This window comes from Crocuta crocuta, unplaced genomic scaffold (assembly GCF_008692635.1).
Source record: "Crocuta crocuta isolate KB4526 unplaced genomic scaffold, BGI_CrCroc_1.0 scaffold175, whole genome shotgun sequence".
NCBI classification, from domain to species: Eukaryota; Metazoa; Chordata; class Mammalia; order Carnivora; family Hyaenidae; genus Crocuta; species Crocuta crocuta.
This window is the reverse complement of record NW_027530988.1, coordinates 3,126,018-3,145,070: the sequence shown is the minus strand read 5'-3', so window position 1 is coordinate 3,145,070 and position 19,053 is coordinate 3,126,018. Positions and strand designations below refer to the sequence as shown.

Here is a 19,053-nt window from a genome sequence, read left to right as displayed (position 1 = left end):
CTCTTCTCCCAGACTTGTGCCCAGGGCAGGGAATCTCATGAGCAAATTGGCTCTTTGCTGAGTGCCTTCTGTAAGTAGGATTCTTTGCTTGCTTCAGGACCCCTGGCTGGTGCTCTAATTCCTATCTGACAGATGAGAAAGCTGAAGCTCAGAAAGGTCATAGATTCACAAACGGGCAGTAAAGGGTTCTGAGCCAGGGACTCTGGGTAGAGGCCTAAGGCTCATACACCCCTGCAGCATGCAAGCGAGATATTAGGTTGAACCGCATGAGACAGCAGACTCTATAGATTAAAAACAGATTATTGGCAACTTTCTATGGTTCACCCTACTATGAATGGCAAGCCTGTCTGTCTCCTTTTACTACTTGAGTTTGAGACACTTCTCAGAAGTGGCCTGGGGGACTGCCTGTTCTTCTTCAGTTTGGAGGAGCCCCCCATACTCTGCACTCCAGTCTTGCTGCAAGCACCCTCTCTTCACAGGAGCTAGCTTCAGACCCGGGCTTCCTGACCACTGTGCTGTGCGCGCTGGGCGGCTTCTCGCTGCTCCTGGGCCTGGCCTCCCATGAGCAACGACTGCAGCGCTGGACACGTCCCCTATCGGGCCTCGTATGGGCAGCGCTTCTCGGGCTAGGCCATGGCTTCCTGTTCACTGGGGGCCTGGTGAGCGCCTGGGACCAGGTGAGAGGCACGGCCGGTGGAGTAAGGGGCAGAGGACACCCAGACCAAGAGCAGGGAGCAGCCCATCGTCAGGGCTGGCATAAGCCAGCAGCTTCCGGTGCCTTCCCGCCCCCAGGTGTCCTTTTTCCTCTTCATCATCTTCACCGTGTATGCCATGTTGCCCTTGGGCATGCGGGATGCCGCCGCTGCGGGCCTTGCCTCGTCGCTCTCCCACCTGCTGGTCCTTGGGCTATACCTTGGGCCTCAGCCAGACTCGCGGCCGGCCCTGCTACCGCAGGTGAGCACACACATAGCATGGGTTGTGCCCGGGGCTGGCACGCTGCCCGCCTTTGGTTCCTCTGAGCATCCACCAACCGCTAACCCAGCTGTGACTCCAGGGCAGGGCACCACACTAAGCACAGAGTACAAACACAGACACACCCAGATGGTGCGCTTATGGAGCAGGTACACCAGTGCAGCACGATGCCTGCGGACAGCAGAAGAGGCCTCTGTGTCCGGGAGCAAGGGAGCTCACCAGAGGACCACAGTAGTGGGGACAGATGTGAATAATGGAACCTTCACAGAGAATGTGAAAATTGTGACTTGAGTAGTTTTGTGCTGCAGGGGTGAGGGTGGGGGTAGATAGTGGAGTAGTATTCCAGGCAGAGGAAACATGAGCAAGGGTTTCCAGACCTAAGAGGCCATGTTGGCGCACAGCCAAGTCTAGAGCAAGAGTACTGGGGGGAGGAGAAGCGCCCCCTACAGACACCACAGTGTAGCGCCAATTGCCTGGAAATTCTTGGGCCTCTGTGGAGTCCTCCTCAACCCTCTTGGAGACCAACTCCAGCTACACACTAAACTACTCCCACCGCCACCCGTGGCCAGCATCCTCTGAGGTTGACCTTCACCCACAGCTGGCAGCAAACGCGGTGTTGTTCCTGTGCGGAAACGTGGCAGGGGCGTACCACAAGGCGCTGATGGAGCGTGCGCTGCGCGCCACCTTCCGCGAAGCACTTCGTTCGCTGCACTCACGTCGGCGGCTGGACACCGAGAAGAAACACCAGGTTCGCTGGGCCTGGGAGGCTGGGAGAGACTGAGGTGTGGAAAGGAGTTGTTTATATCATTCAACTGGGCCCCGTTGCAAGTCGAATGGTTTTGGACAGGTCGCTTACCCTTCTCTTTCCTCCTTGGTAAAATGTGGCTATCGCCCGTGTTGATAAGTTGTGTTAAGTCTCAGACAAACTGAAGCTTGTGAAAGCACTTTTATGATACTAAAGAACTCTAATTCTGGCATTGGTGCTGGGAGTTCAGTCCCTAAAGATGATTAGTGCAGGATGGGGTGTTGGGGCCCAGTTCTATGTGACGGGAAGGATCTTGGGGGAGTATTTTGGGGTACATCTAGTGGGACTGGGGAAGTGCTGGGTTCCTAGGTCGTTGGGAGGCTGGGACTCCTGGCTTTAGGTTGCAAGAGGGTTGGTGTTCATGGTGACCTCCTCCAGGAACACCTTCTCTTGTCCATCCTTCCTGCCTACTTGGCCCGGGAGATGAAGGCAGAGATCATGGCACGGCTGCAGGCTGGACAGGGGTCACGGCCAGAGAGCACCAACAACTTCCACAGCCTCTATGTCAAGAGGCACCAGGGAGTCAGGTATGAGAAAGGATGGCTGCAGGGAAGGGGGGGCCATGGGCTGAGATCTGGGACCCACTGACACAGTCTGCCCTGGCCAGTGTGCTGTATGCTGACATCGTGGGCTTCACCCGGCTGGCCAGTGAGTGCTCCCCTAAGGAGTTGGTGCTCATGCTCAACGAGCTCTTTGGCAAGTTCGACCAGATCGCCAAGGTCAGAGGGGGCCTCCCTCCCCACCCAGGGATCTTCAAGTGCCCCACCCTGGAGAGCCCCTTCCAAGGGAAACTCTTGCCACCTCAGATCCCAGTCCCACATCAGAGCCCATGTATTCCAGTGGAAGATATTCCATTGGAAGTAGGAAACCCCCTCAAACAACCCCAGCCATGGAGCTGCTCACCACACACCTCAGACATGGAAGAGACTTCGCAACATTTCCACAAATGTCCCAACCGCGACACCCCCAGATATGCTCAGAGCCCCAGTATAGGTGTCTCTGGACACGACAGCCAAATCTAGGGGGATTTTCAGGTGTTCTAACCTTAGGGAGCCCTTCCAAGGGAAATATCTGCTCTGTGTAAGCTCAGTCCAGTCCAGCCACCTGTTTAGACCCCCAGGGATGCCCCCCAGCAAACCTAATCTTGGGGGTCACCCAGAAAACCTCAGTCTTGAGACGACTTTCATATGCTCAAATCCAAATATACCCTCCACATGCCAGAGCTGGGAGAGAGCCACAGACCTCAGCCAGCCCCATAGCAAGTTAAGAGAGTCAGTCCCTAGATCTGACCCCGGAGACTCCCAGCCTCAGAAGTTCTTCAGGAATGCCACATTTGCTCCCACTTCCCAGCTCCCTCGTGCCTCTGGCCTCTAACCAGGTGCCCCCTCCCCCTGCACACACACACACTCCCAGGAGCATGAATGCATGCGGATCAAGATCCTGGGAGACTGTTACTACTGTGTCTCTGGGCTACCGCTCTCCCTGCCAGACCACGCCATCAACTGCGTGCGCATGGGGCTGGACATGTGCCGGGCCATCAGGTCAGCTCAGGTGGACGGGCAGGAGGGGTACCAGGGATGGATGTTGGGGAGGAGCAGGCAGGGTAGTGGGAGTCCTCTTGGAGGGAGGGAGGGGTGTGGCATGGGTACAGATGAAGGCAGCATTCAGACTGTCCCCTACATGCCCCACACAGGAAACTCCGGAGAGCCACTGGTGTGGACATCAACATGCGTGTGGGCGTGCATTCAGGCAGTGTGCTCTGCGGAGTCATTGGGCTGCAGAAGTGGCAGTATGATGTCTGGTCCCATGACGTCACACTGGCCAACCACATGGAGGCGGGTGGCGTACCAGGGTGAGATGTGGAGCTGCCGGAGGCCACGGGAGGAAACCATCCGGGCCTCCTACATGCTGCCATCCTGTCTGCAGTTTCCTAAAATGAGCACAATCCCACGTGGGGCTTAAGGAGATCCTGGCGTGCAGGGAGACGGGTCGGGAGATACCTCCTTAGCACAGGGCCTTGCTTAAAGTCAGACCTCCAGGAAGGCTCCTTGAAAGAAGTGAGAGGTTTGCAGGCTCTCCCTCCTGACTCGCACTGCCCCCTCCTTCCAGACGAGTACATATTACAGGGGCTACCCTGGCCCTGCTGGCAGGGGCTTATGCTGTGGAAGATGCAGCCATGGAACACCGGGACCCATACCTTCGGGAGCTAGGGGAGCCTACCTACCTAGTCATCGACCCCCGGGTAAAAGCCCAGCCTGGACCCCATGGGCTGGCCCATCCTAACCACCCACAGCCGACAGGCCTGATCTCTTCTCCTACACCAGAGATTGAATTCCTGGGTCCCAGTGTGTGCGTCAAGGGGGAGGAGACACAACCTTCCAAGAGGTGTGGGGAGACTGTGGAAGGCGTTTGTGAAATTGACTCTCAGCCCTCCTATGCCCCAGGCTGAGGAGGAGGATGAGAAGGGCACTGCGGGAGGGTTGCTGTCCTCTCTCGAGGGCCCCAAGATGCGTCCGTCCCTGCTGATGACCCGCTACCTGGAGTCCTGGGGCGCCGCCAAGCCTTTTGCCCATCTGAGCCACCTAGAGAGCCCTGTGTCTACCTCCACCCCTCTCCCGGTAAGTGCGCCTCCACTGCCAGCCCTAGCACTTACATAATCCTACCCTCTGCCCCTCCCAACCTCCCCCCACTCCCATCCAGTGAGTCACTTGATATCCTAAGGTCCTGAACTGTCTGATTGCCCCAGTCACTGGCTTGGACCTTTCCTTGCCCTTCTTTCCAGAGAAAGAGCAAAGGTCACTGCCCTCTGAGCTCACCTGAGATGCAAAATCCTATAGACACCATGTCCACTGTTCCCCAAACTCCACTCAGGAAGCCCCTTCCCTCAGTACCCCAAAGAAACAGACCACACTTCCTCCTGACTCTGAAGCCAGTGCTCACACCCAGTCCCACTGGGAAATGTCTCTGTCGAACTCCATTCCTGAGACTGCACACTCTCTTTTTTAATCCCCACTAGGATTGGGAAGGCAAATCAGTTGTTGCCCCTATTCTCCAACATTTATACAAGGATAAAAACAAGGTGACAGTGAAAATCCCACGTGGCCTTGAAGGAAGTCACCCGGAGCAGGCAGGAGTTGGGGAGGGAGGGAAGAGAGGAAGCCAGGGCTTGGTTGGCAGACCTCATGCATAGCACCTTCAGGTAATCATGACCCCTAGCTGGTGGAGGAGCCTGGATCTCTCCCACCACCTGGCTCTTTGTGTCGGTGCTTGGTGACAAGCAGCCAGAACCCGTTCATACAGGGACTGAGGCTGTGTCCCCAAAGGCTTGCCCCAGGATTAGTTTCCTCAGCCTGCTCTTCATTTTCTCTGATCTTGCCAAAACCTTCCCAGCCACTTTCTGCAGCTCTTCCTCTCTGAATCTTCTCTACCGGGCAGACCCACTTGGATATATGGATGACTTCAGAGCACCCTTTCTGTGTTCTATCTCCCCTCCCCACCCACCCAGCTGGAAAGCAGTCCAGAGATCCGTGAAACACTGTGGCATGGGGGGACATTGGCAGCAGTGTTTTAGGAGAATACCTAATTCCAAGCCTTAACATAGGGTACGGGAGAGGTCAGAAGGGCCAAGTGGGCAGGAGGGAAAGGAAGAAAGAATCCAAGACCCTGTTGCAGGATGGAGGCGGAGTGGAGGGTGGACTTTGCTGGGAGCCCAGGAACTGTGAGACGATGTTGGGTGCAATCCTCATGGTGAGATGGCCCCTAGTACCCATGCCAGACCTCCCCAAAACCTTGCAGGCTAAGAAGCGTCAGGGTGGAGAAGTAGGAACTCCTGGTTCAAGAGCATCTCTCAACTCAGGACCTCACCAGCCCAGAAATTCACTTCCAAGCCCGCGAAGTGCCAGGCTCTCAGTCAAATGTTAGAAATCCTGAAAATCATGTCAGCTTACACTTAAACAATGGGGAGCTCTGGGGTGGCGGGGCAGTGTTGGTGCTAGTATGTTCCATCCATCCATCCACCATCCATCCATCCATCCATCCATCCCTTCCACACTTTTAAAGCACCTACTATGTGGCAGGCACCTAGGCTAGTTCTTGAGAAGACAGAAATAAATAAGTTGTTTTCCCTGCCTTCCAAAAAAATAGTCATTGAGCAAGGTGGAGAGGCAGGTAGGTAGTTTGAAAACAGGCTCAGACCTGGATGCGTAGATGAGCTCATACCTAGAACACACCTCTTAATCTCCCTTTTCCTCCCCTCTCCCTCTCCCATATACCAGGTTTTGGTTTGGGGGGATGGTGAGGCCCCCTGTGACCCTGCTTCCTTCACATGAGCTGGGGGAGCAGAAAAGAACAGTCACAGACTCCTGGCCCTGGACAGTGGCCATTGACTCCGCTCTCTTCCTTGGGGCTTGTCTCACCCACTTTACTTGCCTGCGTGTTTTCGTATGCTTGCGCACAGGGCGCATTTGTTTTGGTCCAGAAAAGAATGACTGTGACCAGGTTTGTCTCTCCTCCTTCCTCTTTCCCTTTCTTATAGATGTTTTGTCTTCTGTCCCCACCACTTCCCAGCTCAGCCTGACCACAAGCGAGTCAGAATTTTCTGCGCTGTCACTTCAGTTTAAACCAAGGGCTTTTTGGCATGCTGGGATAAGGAACATCCCGCTTTGGGGATTTGTTCAGTCCTTAGGGAAGATGACAGCCACTCAAGCCTGCAGAAGATACAGGGTTGCCTCACAGGTGGTAGAGACTGAGGAAATAAAAGTATAAAGACCCTGGGTGTATAAAGAGTCCAGAAGAAACTTTTTTTTTTAAGTTTTTTTTTTTTTTTTTAAGAGAGACAGAGAAAGTACAATCAGGGAAGGGGCAGAGAGAGAGGGGTATGGAGGATCCAAAGCGGACTCTACACTGACAGCAGAGACCCCGATGTGGGGCTTGAACCCACAAACCATGAGATCATAACCTGAGCTGAAGTCAGACTCTTAAACGACTGAGCCACCCAGGCGCCCCGAGTCCAGAAGAGACTTTAAAGAATAAATGTGGTTTGATCCTTCCCTTAAGGGCAGATGGGATTTGATGGAGAGAGGAAGTTATTTGAGGCAGAGAAAACCCTCATATCAAATGCTCAAGGGAAAGGCCATGTGTTGATATGGAATGCCTCATTGCAGAGAGGCTTCGAGGATGCTCAGCATTGCCTCATCTCCCTCTTTGCTGTGTTCTCCCAACAGGAGAAGGCTCTGGCCTCCTTCAGCCCCCAGTGGAGCCTGGACCGGTGAGGAGGCCCCAGGGTGACCTGTCCCCATCCTTCCCGGGGGGCTGCTCCTGCTTCACCCAGATACCTCGAGGGTCTCCTGTGGTGACAGGCTGGGCTCTCACTGCGCAGGAGCCGTACCTCCCGGGGCCTAGATGACGACCTGGACACTGGGGATGCCAAGTTCTTCCAGGTCATCGAACAGCTCAACTCTCAGAAGTATGGAGAACAGAAGAGGACTGGGAGGGGTTGGGAGCTGGGCTTCTGCGGTACAGGAGGGATGAGCTCCCCTGATGACCCAGAGGGAAGTGGGGGGGGGGCTTCCCTCCTCTACTCCAGGGAAACACGCCCCTGACCACGCCTCCACCCCACCCCACCCTGCTCTTTCCTCTCTGGGGCTCATGGCCCCCCACCTCCCACCAGACAGTGGAGGCAGTCAAAGGACTTCAACCCCCTGACACTGTACTTCAGAAGGAAGGAACTGGAGAAAGAGGTGGGCTGGGGTGGGTGGGTGGGTGGCCTTGGGGAGGAGGCAAGCCCTGTGGTCCCACCTCACCTCCCAGGTCTGCTCAGTTTGTGATCTTGGGAGTGAGGGGCTTGTATTTCTCTCCAAACAGCTGTCACCCTGTAGACTGAATTACTGGGTGGGGATGGGAGGGAGGAGGGCAGTTCCTTGGAGAACCAGTAGAGTCTACCTGAGACTGAACTGGAAGGTGGGTGGGGAGGCTGAGACACCCGTTCTTGCCTGGAACTGACACCTCCGAGGTGATGGGCAGCCCTGGTGGCCCCTGTTTCCACACTGACCCCTAATGACCCCTTCCCTTCCAGTACCGACTCTCTGCACTCCCCGCCTTCAAATACTATGCAGCCTGCACCTTCCTGGTTTTTCTTTCCAATTTCGTCATCCAGATGCTGGTGACAAACAGGTGAGAGCCCCAGGCAAGAGGGGCCCTGATTCTCATATACAGACTTTTTGATCCTCGACCCACACTTTCTTCCTTTACCCACTTCCCCTTGGGTTCGGGCACTGACCCACAGAGGAAATATGTGTTCTGGGGAAACAACGATAATCGTAGCCCTCATTTTACTATCACACATCCTGTGGACTTTCTACATAACCAAGCACTTTCACATTCCTGTCTTTCGATTCTAACAACTTTTCTACGAAGCAGGTTCCGTTTTCATTGAGAAGCCCAAATCTCACAGCAAATGAGCTTAGAAAGTAGGTCCTTGTTTTTAGTCCATGGCTAGGAGGGGCTGCAGGGACTTGTTCAACATTCAGCCAGGTAGAGGAGCTTTGGCCTGAGGACCCAGAGACTGGCCTGATGTGGCCTCGACCCCTTTGTGAGCCCTCTGCCCTCTTCTAGTATTGTCTCCACCTTAGTAGTCCCTGCCCTACCCCACCACTGCCCTAGACCCTCTGCTCTCCCGGAGCATCAGCAGGCAACGTCTTTTATCCGCCCAGTGCCCACTGGCGGCGAGTTCAGATCCCCAGGACCCCTCCCCCCACATCTCCCAGCTGGGTTGCACAGCAGCACCCTCCCAGCACAGAGAGCCAATTCTGACCCTTCAAGGCCTCACTCTTGTCTCCCTTTAGGCCCCCAGCTCTGGCCATCACCTATAGCATCACCTTCCTCCTCTTCCTCCTCCTCCTCTTCGTCTGCTTCTCAGAGCACCTGACGGTGAGGTGGGCTCGGGGGTGGAAGTGGTGAGCTGGGCCCTCACTGTGACCTAGGTGCCCCAGCCCCACGCCTACGATTCCTGTGCTCCTTCCGCAGAGGTGTGTCTTGAAAGGCCCCAAGATGCTGCACTGGCTGCCAGCCCTGTCTGGCTTGGTGGCCACACGGCCTGGACTGCGAGTTGCCCTGGGCACGACTACCATCCTACTGGTTTTCGTGATGGCCATTCCCAGCCTGGTGAGGGCAGTGGGGGCCCTGTGCACCCCCATCAGGGCGTATTCGAGCTGTCAGAAGCTAAAAGGGGACCCCTGGGATTTGGGAGGACAGCCAGACTAAGGCCAGGGGATTCTGGCGATGTTGGACAAGTATAAAAGAAAAAAATTAATCTGCCACCTGGGCATATCTTTTCTAAGGAGGCAGATTGTCACTGTCTAGCTCACTCGCTATGGTCTTATAGCTGAATTTGGCTGAGTTTTCAGAATTTCTTTTGTTTTAATTTTTTTAACGTTTATTGATTATTTTTGAGAGACAGAGTGTGAGTCGGGGAGGGACAGAAAGCGAGAAAAGGAGACAGAATCTGAGCTGTGCTGAGAGCTCAGAGCCCAACACAGGGCTTGGAACCCACAAACCGCAAGATCATGACCTGAGCCAAAGTCAGACACTTAACCAACTGAGCCACCCAAAGGCCCCTGAGTTTTCAGGATTTATAATCATTCTTAGAATTCTATCCCTGAAAGATACCTTAGGAATCATGCCCCAGCCAAGTCACGGAAGAGGAAGCTGAGGCCCAGAGAGGTTAAGTGGCTGGCAAGAGATCACACAGCCAGCCAGGATCTGTGGCAGACTAGTGTTCAGGACACCCACTCCTCCCATCCCTGACCCCCCAGTGAAGACCCTCCCCCACTAAGCCTCCCTCACCACGCAGGAATAGCAGAATCCACCCCTGTGGAGGAGTCTCCCTGACCTATCCCTAAGTCAGCTGAAACTCAGGGAAGCTGCTTGTCCACCTCAGCTCTTCACCTCCTTCTGCAGTTCTTCTTACCGGCAGCATCAAACTGCCCTTTCTGGGCTTCCAATGTGTCCTCCATGGCTTTCAACAACTCCTGGGAGCTCCCTGGGTCCCTGCCTCTCATCAGCATCCCGGTGAGTGTTCCTCACAGCCCTGAATCTCTCTCTCCAGAGCCTTCCTGGGCCCCTCCCCCACCTCCTTAGTTCAACATTCCATTTTGTGGATTGGGACAGACATATATCAGACTTGGTGTGTGTGTATGTGTGTGTGTGTGTGTGTGTGTGTGTGTGTGTGTACACGACACCACCTACTCTCCAGATAGGTCATGGGCCCTGGGGAGGGGCAGGACCCCCGGCATGTTCTCCCACCCCTAGCTGTGGGATATGCCCCACCCCTTGACCACCCTGCTTGGCCCACAGTACTCTATGCACTGCTGCGTGCTGGGGTTCCTGTCCTGCTCCCTCTTTCTGCACATGAGCTTCGAGCTGAAGTTGCTGCTGCTCCTGCTGTGGCTGGGGGCCTCCTGCTCCCTCTTCCTGCACTCCCACGCCTGGCTGTCCGACTGCCTCATCGCCCGCCTCTATCCGGATCCCCTGGACTCCAGGTGTGCATGGCCACTGGACAGAGGTGCTCAGGCCCCCGGGGAGCAGAGTGGAGCTGTCCTCACCTCCCTGACCTGAACCATCCATGCACAGGGCAAAGGCGGAGGGTGGCTGAGGGCTACATGGGCACCGGGGGTAGGGAGGAGGCCATCGGGAAGGTGCAGGGCAGGGACAATCCTGATCTGTGGCCTCCTCAGGCCAGGGGTGCTGAAGGAGCCCAAACTGATGGGAGCTATCTCCTTCTTCATCTTCTTCTTCACCCTCCTTGTCCTGGCTCGGCAGGTAAGTCACCCAGCTCAGCCCTCCAGGGCCTCCCTCTGAAGGGTGAGGTGGGGAGATCCCCCATACTTGTGACTTGGTCTCTCTTCCACTCTTTCCCTCAATCTTACGCCTTCATGGTGGAGCCCAAATGGTATGCCCATTGGAAGTTTCTAAAGCGAACCTTCCTGCTCCTTTTCTTTCTCCTTCACTCTCGAAGGGAGGTGGCTTCAAATTCTCCCTCCCTCATCCCTCCCACCCCAAACCTAGGAAAAGCACCCATAAGAAAGGATCTGCTGCCAGTTCTGTCTACCCTAGTTTGAATCTATTTTCAAGGTAGCCTCCCCGGTGCACCTTGAGCCTTCTCTCTAGACTGGGGGGAGAGGGAGTGGTTTAGACATCAAGGAATGGGGGAGGGGAGAAAACACAGGAGCTGAGGTTTCCCTTGTACTGGGTCTCCCGTTGGGCCCCTGCGACCCTGCCAGAATGAGTATTACTGCCGCCTGGACTTCCTGTGGAAGAAGAAGCTGCGGCAGGAGCAGGAGGAGACAGAGACCATGGAGAACCTGACAAGGCTGCTGTTGGAGAATGTGCTCCCTGCACACGTGGCCCCCCAGTTCATTGGCCAGAACCGGCGCAATGAGGTGACTCCTCGCCCCTGACTCCTCAGCCCCAGATGCCACAGGGACTGATTTCGGATGAAAACCTTGACCCTTGGCCCACCCTCTCTGGACTCCCTCACAGTAGTTAAGTGGCCACTCAAATCTCTGTCTCTGTCAAGTAGGTGCCTGACATTTTCACCAGCTCTTAGGCTTTGTCTGCTGAGCATAGAGCCTCTGCGCTCCAAGTTCTCACTTACAAGGAGCATCCTCTCCAACTCATGGCCACTCCATACCTTCCAGAAGCTTCTTCGAGTGTTGATGGGAGTTGTGTAGAAGACACAGTCCACCCATCTCTCTGGACCTGCACTATCCAGAATGGTAGCCATTAGCCATGTGTGGCCATTTGAATTCAAATGAATTAAAATAGAAAATTCAGTTCCTCAGTTTCACTGGCCACATTTCAAGGATCCAACAGCTGCTTAGGGCTAGTGGCTGCCGTATTGGACATCACATATGTAGAACTTCCATCACCACAGGGTTTTCCATTGGCAGATGCTAATCTACATCCTCAAACATCTCACCATAGAACATCAGAAGGTCGCCCACATAGTTGCACCATTTTATTTTTAGCACCACCATGTCACCGTGTCTGCTGTGGAAATGCTCTTGGTCCATCTTGAGGGATATTTTTAAAAAATAGGCCAGGGGCTACTTCACAGCTTCCTGCCCCCACTGCTTGCTCTCTGCTCTCAAGATCAGCCGTAGGTCTATGTCTCCTGGCTCCTTCTCATACAGACACTGAGAAACTTGTCACTGCTCCTGATTCTAGCTTCACACTGGCTACTAGAAAGCTCAGAGCAAGAATTTGGGACTAACAAGGACTTTGTGGCACCCAGTTTTGTGAACTGACTTCAAATCTGATTCCACCTTTACTATCTTACCTTTATTTCCCCTTTGTCCCCTTTTCCCTATTATTTTATCTTCTAAATTGTAGCCATCTTTATAAGCTGACTTAGCTGACGTAACACCTTTCAGCAATGAGATATGATAGAAAGATGATTCCCACTGACAGGATCCAAACCCCTGTCTCTCCTGGATTCATAATGAGACCCAATCTTTGACTCCCAAGTCACACATCCTTGGGGTAACCTGGCCCTCCCACTTTCCCTCCTTTCTGATCCTTCTTAAATAGAGGGATAGGAAGGGCGCCTGGGTGGCTCAGTCAGTTAAGCGTCCGACTTCGGCTCAGGTCATAATCTCGCAGTTTGCGGGTTTGAGCCCCATGTCGGTCTCTGTGCTGACTACCAGCTCAGACCCTGGAACCTGTTTCAGATTTTGTATCTCCCTCTCTCTCTGACCCTCCCCTGCTCATGCTCTCTCTCTCTCTCTCAGAAATAAATAAAACATTTTAAAAAATAGAGGGATAGGAATATGGACACGGGGAGGAGGGCCCATGCAGACCCAGAAGGGGGAAGAACGTGGCTTCCTCCCTCATCCCAGCCTCCCACCCTCCAGGACCTCTACCACCAGTCCTACGAGTGTGTCTGTGTCCTGTTCGCCTCAGTTCCAGACTTTAAGGAGTTTTACTCCGAGTCCAACATCAACCACGAGGGTCTAGAGTGTCTGCGGCTGCTCAATGAGATAATTGCTGACTTTGATGAGGTGACAACTCCACGGGTCCCCCAGACTCTTCGTCCTGGATACTAGAATTTCCCACCAATCCCTCCTGACAATTTAGTCTCCAGCCAGGGGCCCATCCCCCTCTCCCCTGGCCCCGCCACTCCTCCTCCCACCCCCTAGCTCTCTGGCAACTCTGCCCACTAACCACTCTGCCTCCTGCCACCATCCCTGACCCCACAACCTAGTCCTTTAGTCTCCAAAAGCCTGGGGCTGGGCTTCTGAGAGGGAGGCGGGAGAGAGCAAGAAAGACTGGGGATCCAGGGACACAGCTTCCTTTCTGTACAGCTGCTCTCAAAGCCCAAGTTTAGTGGGGTGGAGAAGATCAAAACCATTGGCAGCACCTACATGGCAGCTACAGGCTTAAATGCCACCTCCGGACAGGACGCACAACAGGTACAGCATCCCTTCTTTACCAGCCTTTGTCTGGGCTCTCACTGGTGGATCCTCATTGACCCATCCTGGTGGGCCATTCCATTGCTAGGATGCTGAGCGAAGCTGCAGCCACCTTGGCACCATGGTGGAGTTTGCAGTGGCCCTTGGATCAAAGCTGGACGTCATCAATAAGCACTCATTCAACAACTTCCGCCTGCGTGTGGGTGAGGCTCCTCCCTTGCAGGGGCAGTCTGGAACCTCCTCCTCACCTTCCCAAGCTCTGGCGCCCTCAAGTTCCTTGAGCTAGCTGCTTGCCAGCTCACCCCTGGACCCCCTCCAGCCTCACCCCTGGGGATGGAGCATGAAGCTGCTGGGCCGGGAGCTCTGAGGCTCAGCAACCCCTTCACTAAGCCACACCCCTCCAGACCCACACTCCTTTCCTCTAAGGCCTCCAAGCCCTTCACCCTAATTCCTGGAGTGTCCTCTTCCCTTCTCCCTCCTCAAATCTGCCTGCCCAGGGCCCCTCCTTACACCTCTTGTCAGGGTTGAACCATGGACCTGTAGTGGCTGGAGTGATCGGGGCCCAGAAACCTCAATATGACATCTGGGGCAACACAGTGAATGTGGCCAGCCGCATGGAGAGTACAGGAGTTCTGGGCAAGATCCAGGCAAGGAGGCCACATTGGAGGGGTGGTGGGATAAGGATAGGGCCGCCTCCACACTCCTGACTCACACCCTTTCAATCCCAGGTGACTGAAGAGACAGCCCGGGTGCTGCAGTCCTTAGGCTATACCTGCTACAGCCGGGGTGTCATCAAGGTTAAAGGCAAAGGGCAGCTCTGCACCTACTTTCTGAACACAGATTCGATACGAACTGGACCTCCCTCGGCCACTCTGGGCTGAGACCCCCATCCATCCTGAGATCCTCAATAAAAAGACTCTGGTATGACCAGAGCCAATTGGTGTCAGAAGCTTCTGGTGTAGCTGCAGATCACCTTCTTCTTGCCTCTCAGCAGGATGCTTCTTCCCAAGCTAAATTGAGTGTTTGTGTGTATGCAAGGTGATCATGACTGTGCTGGAGAAGAGTGATTCGTTTTCACAAGCTCAAGAAGAGGACTGCCTCAACCTCCCTGCCTGGTTCCAGTACTTTGTACACCTTGGAAGCATAAAGAAATTTAGCTATGTGACTCAAAATAGCAATTCGTCTTTTCCTGCTCCCCACCCACAAATATTGGGAAAGATTAGCTAGGAGCATGTCACTTGACTTTTATTCATTCAATATACACTAAATAAGCACTTTTTATGTGCTTACTATACAACATGGATGAGAGGCTTAGGAGATGATCTGTCAGATCCCTCCCTGTTTCAGCTGCTATTGTCAAATTGGCCCATATTTTCCAGCCAAGACCTGCAGACAGTTTTGGGATTCCCTTGTTCTCAGGCCCCTCAGATGTCCTCTGGCTTCCTTCTGCATTCTTCTGTGCGGATGCTGATCCTGTGGGGGCCTTGAAGCATCCATGGTTCATTCCAACCTCCTCATATTTGTCGTAGACTCTGGGTCTGGGGTTCTTTCTTGTCCAGCAGAATTAAAATGCTAGAGAGGCTAATGTCAGGAAGGAGACAAGAGCCCCGAGTAAGGGTTCTTGCTCCATTTTTATTAGGATCAGAGGCTTACAAGCATGATGGATGTGCACAAAGAGACAATGAAACCATAAACATTAACTCATGAGTTTGAGAGAAAAGGGGGTTTCAGATATGTGGTGTTAGGGCTTGGGTCAATACAAAAAAAAAAAAAAAAAATCCCAGAGCTGGACAGATGGTTGTTTATGTCAGGTACAAGGCGCTGAGTCTGTTTATCTTAGCTTGCCTAGGGGATAAGACCAATAGAGCATGCCACCTCAGAGTCAATAAGACACCTTTCTTTTGCTGATTAGCTCTATTCAGGACAACTTTGCCCTGCTGCAGTCTACAGCAAGTCTGTGTACTTGTTTACCTATTCTGGTCCTTTCCTCCTGTGAAAGCAGCTTTCTGCTATTGTACTATTTTGGGGTACTTCCGCCCTGATTACCTAACCTTGGATGCTTTCATCCTGTAGCTTCCTATTCCTCTATGCCTTTGTTCTATGGCGGGGGTGGGGGTGGGGGCACTTCTGCCCTGTTTACCTAATCTTGGATGCTTTCATCCTATGGCTTTGTTAACCCATAGGCGCAAGCTCAGGAAATTCCTAAGCCTATTCCCCACACATATTTAGCAGTCTGTGGGAGGTATCTTGACACCCTTGGTTTATTACAGATATTGCACATGGAGTTTTGGTCTTTCTCCTAGTTGCTCTTTCTTTGTTTATGGGAGGGATTCAAGAAGCACACCGCTGCCATTTCTACTACCATCCTCCTAAAATGCTGTCAAGTCAGACCCAGTTCAAGGCTCTCTAAAACAGTCAACCCTAGGAAAGAATGACTCATCCCTCTCACTTATGGGGATCTTAATTTCCTAAGAGTGATGACTGACACAGACGGCCCTCAGCCTCAACCTGCTTCAGAGTGTATTTGGGGGGCTGGCAGAATGTTGATGTGCAGAATTCCAGGGGCTAAGATCTGATGACTTGGTTCTCAAGTGAGGGCTCCTTGGGAGATGAAGGGAGGGAAGGCAGTGCCCTAGAACGTCACCCACTGGCAGGACAAATATGAGTGGCAGGAAGTTGGAGTCATAGTAACAGTGATACCTATCATAAGCTTCAGGGTAAAGGTCCCAGCGCAGTGCTGTTTTCTCAGATCATCTGCTGATTTAAGGCGTCTGGCATGATACCCACATGGGTGGCCTTCCTCCGTCTGCTCCTTCAGGAGTCTGTAAGACCTGTGGTCTAAGTATGATGGGCTGGGCACCTGCCTCAGAATGGGTGGGGAAAGGGGATTCTGGTTTCTGAATCTTTGTGTCCCTTCCCAAACTGAAAAGCACGGGAAGGATGTGCCTCTCACCTGTTAAGAAGGGTCCTCATAAGAGTGCCCAGGAGCACCCCTAATCTCCCATTATACACACACCCCACACACAGGGTTGACCCAATTTGTGGCTTCAGTTTTAATAGCAAAGCTGCCCCAGGCTTTCATTCGGCCCTCACCTGCCCCGCCCCTCCCTCCTCTTCCGCCCCACCCCACTGGCCTTCTCCTGGGGGTACAGAACCAGGTCAGGCCAATGTGGGGCGATTCGACCAGGGGGAAAGCCGACCTTCCACCAACAGCGGCAGCACCACCACCACCACCCAGACCTAGTTCAATTCGCTTCACTGGAGAGGGTTAGTGGAGACAGTGAGGCTCTCGCCGGTGCCAGTCTCAGGAGTGGCGGGGGCGCCCCTCACCGTCTGGCCCAGGCTGCCCCCGCGGCGGGTGCTGAACGCCTCGGAGCCGGTGGCCTCCAACAGCTTGGCGACGAAGCCCACGCCGGCAGAGCGCAGAAGGCCGCCACCGGCACACGCGTACAGCACGGGGTTCACGCTGCTGCTCAGGAAGGCCAGTGCGATAAACACGTAGCGGGCCAGGAGCAGCCGGTTGGCCACCGGCCCCGCCCCCCCGCCAGACAGCAGCCGGCCCACCTCGGCCAGGTTCACCACGTGGTAGGGCAGCCAGAAGACAGCGAAGGTCAGGATGATGAGCGCTACTAGGCGGCCCATGCGGCGGCTGCGGCGGAAGCGCCGGGCCTGCAGCCTGCGGCAGATGTCGGAGTAGCTGGCCACCACCACCAGGAAGGGCAGCAGGAAGCCGGTGAAGGCCTCGAAGAGCAGATGGAAAGCCTTGAGTCGATCGCTGGGGTACTTCGGAAAGCACACCAGGCTCCAGTTGTTTGGTGCCAAGGTCACGGAGCGGTACACGATGACAGGTGTGGCCAGCAGAAGAGATATCACCCAGATGCCTGCCAGCACCCACCAGACAATAGCCTTGGTACGAAACTTCTGGGACACAAAGGGGAGGGCCACCGCCAGCGAGCGGTCCAGACTCATGGTCGTGATCAGCAGGACGCTGGCGTACATGCTGACTCCACAGACATAGTGAAACAGGCGGCAGCCAGCTAGTCCAAACACCCAGGTGCCTCGGGCCACGTTGTGGAGGAAAAAGGGGGCGGTAAGCAATACGGCCAAGTCAGCCAGGGCCAAGTTCAGCACCAACAAGGCAGTGACAGAGCGCTTTGGCATCTTTACTAGGATGCTCCACACCACAAAGCTGTTGCCAGGAAGCCCCACAGCCAGTGCCACTGACAGTAGGATGATACTCAGCAAAGGGATGAACATGATCCCTAGTGAGGAAGTGCTGCAGAAGACGTAGCGTCCGTGGCCACTGCAAGGACCTGGAAGGTGAGGGTGAACACAAGCATCAGGGTAGGGGACCAAGGTTTCCCAACACCCTGGACACACCTAGCCCGAGGGCTCTGGTCCATCTCCAAGATGAGCAACATCAGCTGCACCTCTGCGATATACTGTCCTCCCCACTGTCAACAGACGTGTCTTAAGGGCATTTGGCTGAGTAGAAACACTATTTCTTAACTGGGCCGTGGGGCTCCTTCCTGCCCACAGACCCATTTGCAAAACACAGAGCAACAGCAGCAGACCCCTTCTGTCTTCTTCCCTTCTGAAACCCAGAACCAAATGGGGGAGGGAGGCTTTCCTTAACAAAGCTAAGAGGGCTTAACACCCCTCAAGAGGCTAGCTTCTCCATCACCTGCCAGGCCCTGAGCCCCCTCAGTCCCACTGACTTCCACCAATCACCTACTCACTCTCTCCAGAGGTGCCCAAGGCCCACCAGAAATAACAGGGAGGGGAGGAGTTTGTGGATGGGAGACAGGAACAAATCCTCCCCAGTCAGGCTTTCTCTGGAAATTTCCTTTGCCGTTTCTCTCATGGCTATAACCTGGCCCACCACTACCTCCCTACTCCCAGGATACTTACTTACAGACTTTGCCAGGTACTGGTTGGAAGCTGGTGCCAATCCCAAGGCCAGGGCAGAGTGGTGTAGCCTGTTACCAGATCTGTCCCAGTTCCAAGGTCCTGGCCCCAGGTCTGGGTGCTGTCAGCTAAGTCACCAGAGAGGAAGTACCAAGAAGCAGAGGAGGGGGAAGACACATCTTCCTGAGGGTGGGGCTGAAACCCCTAGCCCTCCCTTTACTGGAGGTGGGGGGGATGGTTTTTGTGTTCCAGAAGAGCCTGGCAGGGAGGAGGACTCCTCAGGGGTGGGACCAGATGAGAAGAGCCCAGGAAGGTGCAGGGAGAGGAAAGAGGGGTGAGGGGAGTGAGTAGGCTAGGGTGTGGCCTCATATGCAGGTCTAGACTGGAGAATTGGATTGGGTCACACAGGAGGAGGAGGGAAGGAGGCTGGAAAAGGGAAACAGCTCAGATTGAGAGGCCAGAATGTTGGGTATCTTTATATGTTGTGTAAATGTAGACTTTTAGATTAATAGGAAGTGTAGGTTAGAAATGTGGCTAGGTTATGGGTTTGGGTTTAGGTAACATCAGGGCTTGAAGAGGACAGCACTCTGTCCTTGGCTTGTGTTCAAGCCATGAGCAGAGTTTGGAGGGAGGGCTCTTCCAGAACTCCCCCCAATCCCTTCCCTTCATTTAAAAAGGTTGGTCCAATTCTTCTTCTTGGCAGAAGCCAAAGTCCAAAGGATCTCCTTTGTATCACACAGAATGCCAATTTCTCCCCCCTTCCTCAGCCACTTCCCTTGTGCTTGGCCGTGTGGCTACCCTGCCACATGAATTTGGATTTAAGATCTGGGCACTGGACAAGGAGGTCAGCACCACCTTTTTCCTACCCTCTCATAGTTAGCTGTCCAGTCCCACCTCAGA

General features: G+C 54.2%; 2 protein-coding genes across 3 annotated transcripts in view; one reads left to right on the top strand and one right to left on the bottom strand.

Annotated features, from left to right (window-relative positions):
• ADCY4 (adenylate cyclase 4) overlaps positions 1-14,194 on the top strand; it is a 15,685-nt gene extending 1,491 nt beyond the window's left edge. The window contains exons 3-26 of the mRNA XM_077770475.1: positions 480-677; positions 793-954; positions 1,571-1,720; positions 2,156-2,304; positions 2,385-2,496; positions 3,191-3,318; positions 3,471-3,629; positions 3,887-4,019; positions 4,222-4,395; positions 7,000-7,043; positions 7,155-7,241; positions 7,446-7,515; positions 7,851-7,948; positions 8,620-8,704; positions 8,801-8,938; positions 9,734-9,844; positions 10,130-10,314; positions 10,510-10,594; positions 11,056-11,214; positions 12,688-12,834; positions 13,138-13,245; positions 13,334-13,448; positions 13,768-13,892; positions 13,974-14,194. Of these exons, the coding sequence (XP_077626601.1) occupies positions 480-677; positions 793-954; positions 1,571-1,720; positions 2,156-2,304; positions 2,385-2,496; positions 3,191-3,318; positions 3,471-3,629; positions 3,887-4,019; positions 4,222-4,395; positions 7,000-7,043; positions 7,155-7,241; positions 7,446-7,515; positions 7,851-7,948; positions 8,620-8,704; positions 8,801-8,938; positions 9,734-9,844; positions 10,130-10,314; positions 10,510-10,594; positions 11,056-11,214; positions 12,688-12,834; positions 13,138-13,245; positions 13,334-13,448; positions 13,768-13,892; positions 13,974-14,126 (3,075 nt within the window). The 3' untranslated portion in view covers positions 14,127-14,194. The remainder of the gene's footprint in view (positions 1-479; positions 678-792; positions 955-1,570; positions 1,721-2,155; positions 2,305-2,384; positions 2,497-3,190; positions 3,319-3,470; positions 3,630-3,886; positions 4,020-4,221; positions 4,396-6,999; positions 7,044-7,154; positions 7,242-7,445; positions 7,516-7,850; positions 7,949-8,619; positions 8,705-8,800; positions 8,939-9,733; positions 9,845-10,129; positions 10,315-10,509; positions 10,595-11,055; positions 11,215-12,687; positions 12,835-13,137; positions 13,246-13,333; positions 13,449-13,767; positions 13,893-13,973) is intronic.
• Positions 14,195-14,827: 633 nt separating this feature from the next.
• On the bottom strand, positions 14,828-18,661 carry LTB4R (leukotriene B4 receptor). Of its 2 annotated transcripts, none has more exons than XM_077770477.1 (2): positions 18,161-18,661; positions 14,828-17,558 (listed from the first exon to the last, which is right to left on the bottom strand). In XM_077770477.1, the coding sequence occupies exon 2, from the start codon at positions 17,500-17,502 to the stop codon at positions 16,501-16,503; it is 1,002 nt and encodes a 333-aa protein (XP_077626603.1). In that variant the 5' UTR covers positions 17,503-17,558; positions 18,161-18,661; the 3' UTR covers positions 14,828-16,500. The 2 variants fall into 2 exon arrangements, with proteins under 2 accessions (XP_077626603.1, XP_077626602.1); XM_077770476.1 differs by having other exon boundaries at positions 18,157-18,660.
• Between the last annotated feature and the right edge of the window lie 392 nt (positions 18,662-19,053).

Bases quoted from the DNA above. Each gene is read 5' to 3' on its own strand.
- LTB4R (XM_077770477.1), bottom strand. From the start codon at position 17,502: ATGTTCATCCCTTTGCTGAGTATCATCCTACTGTCAGTGGCACTGGCT.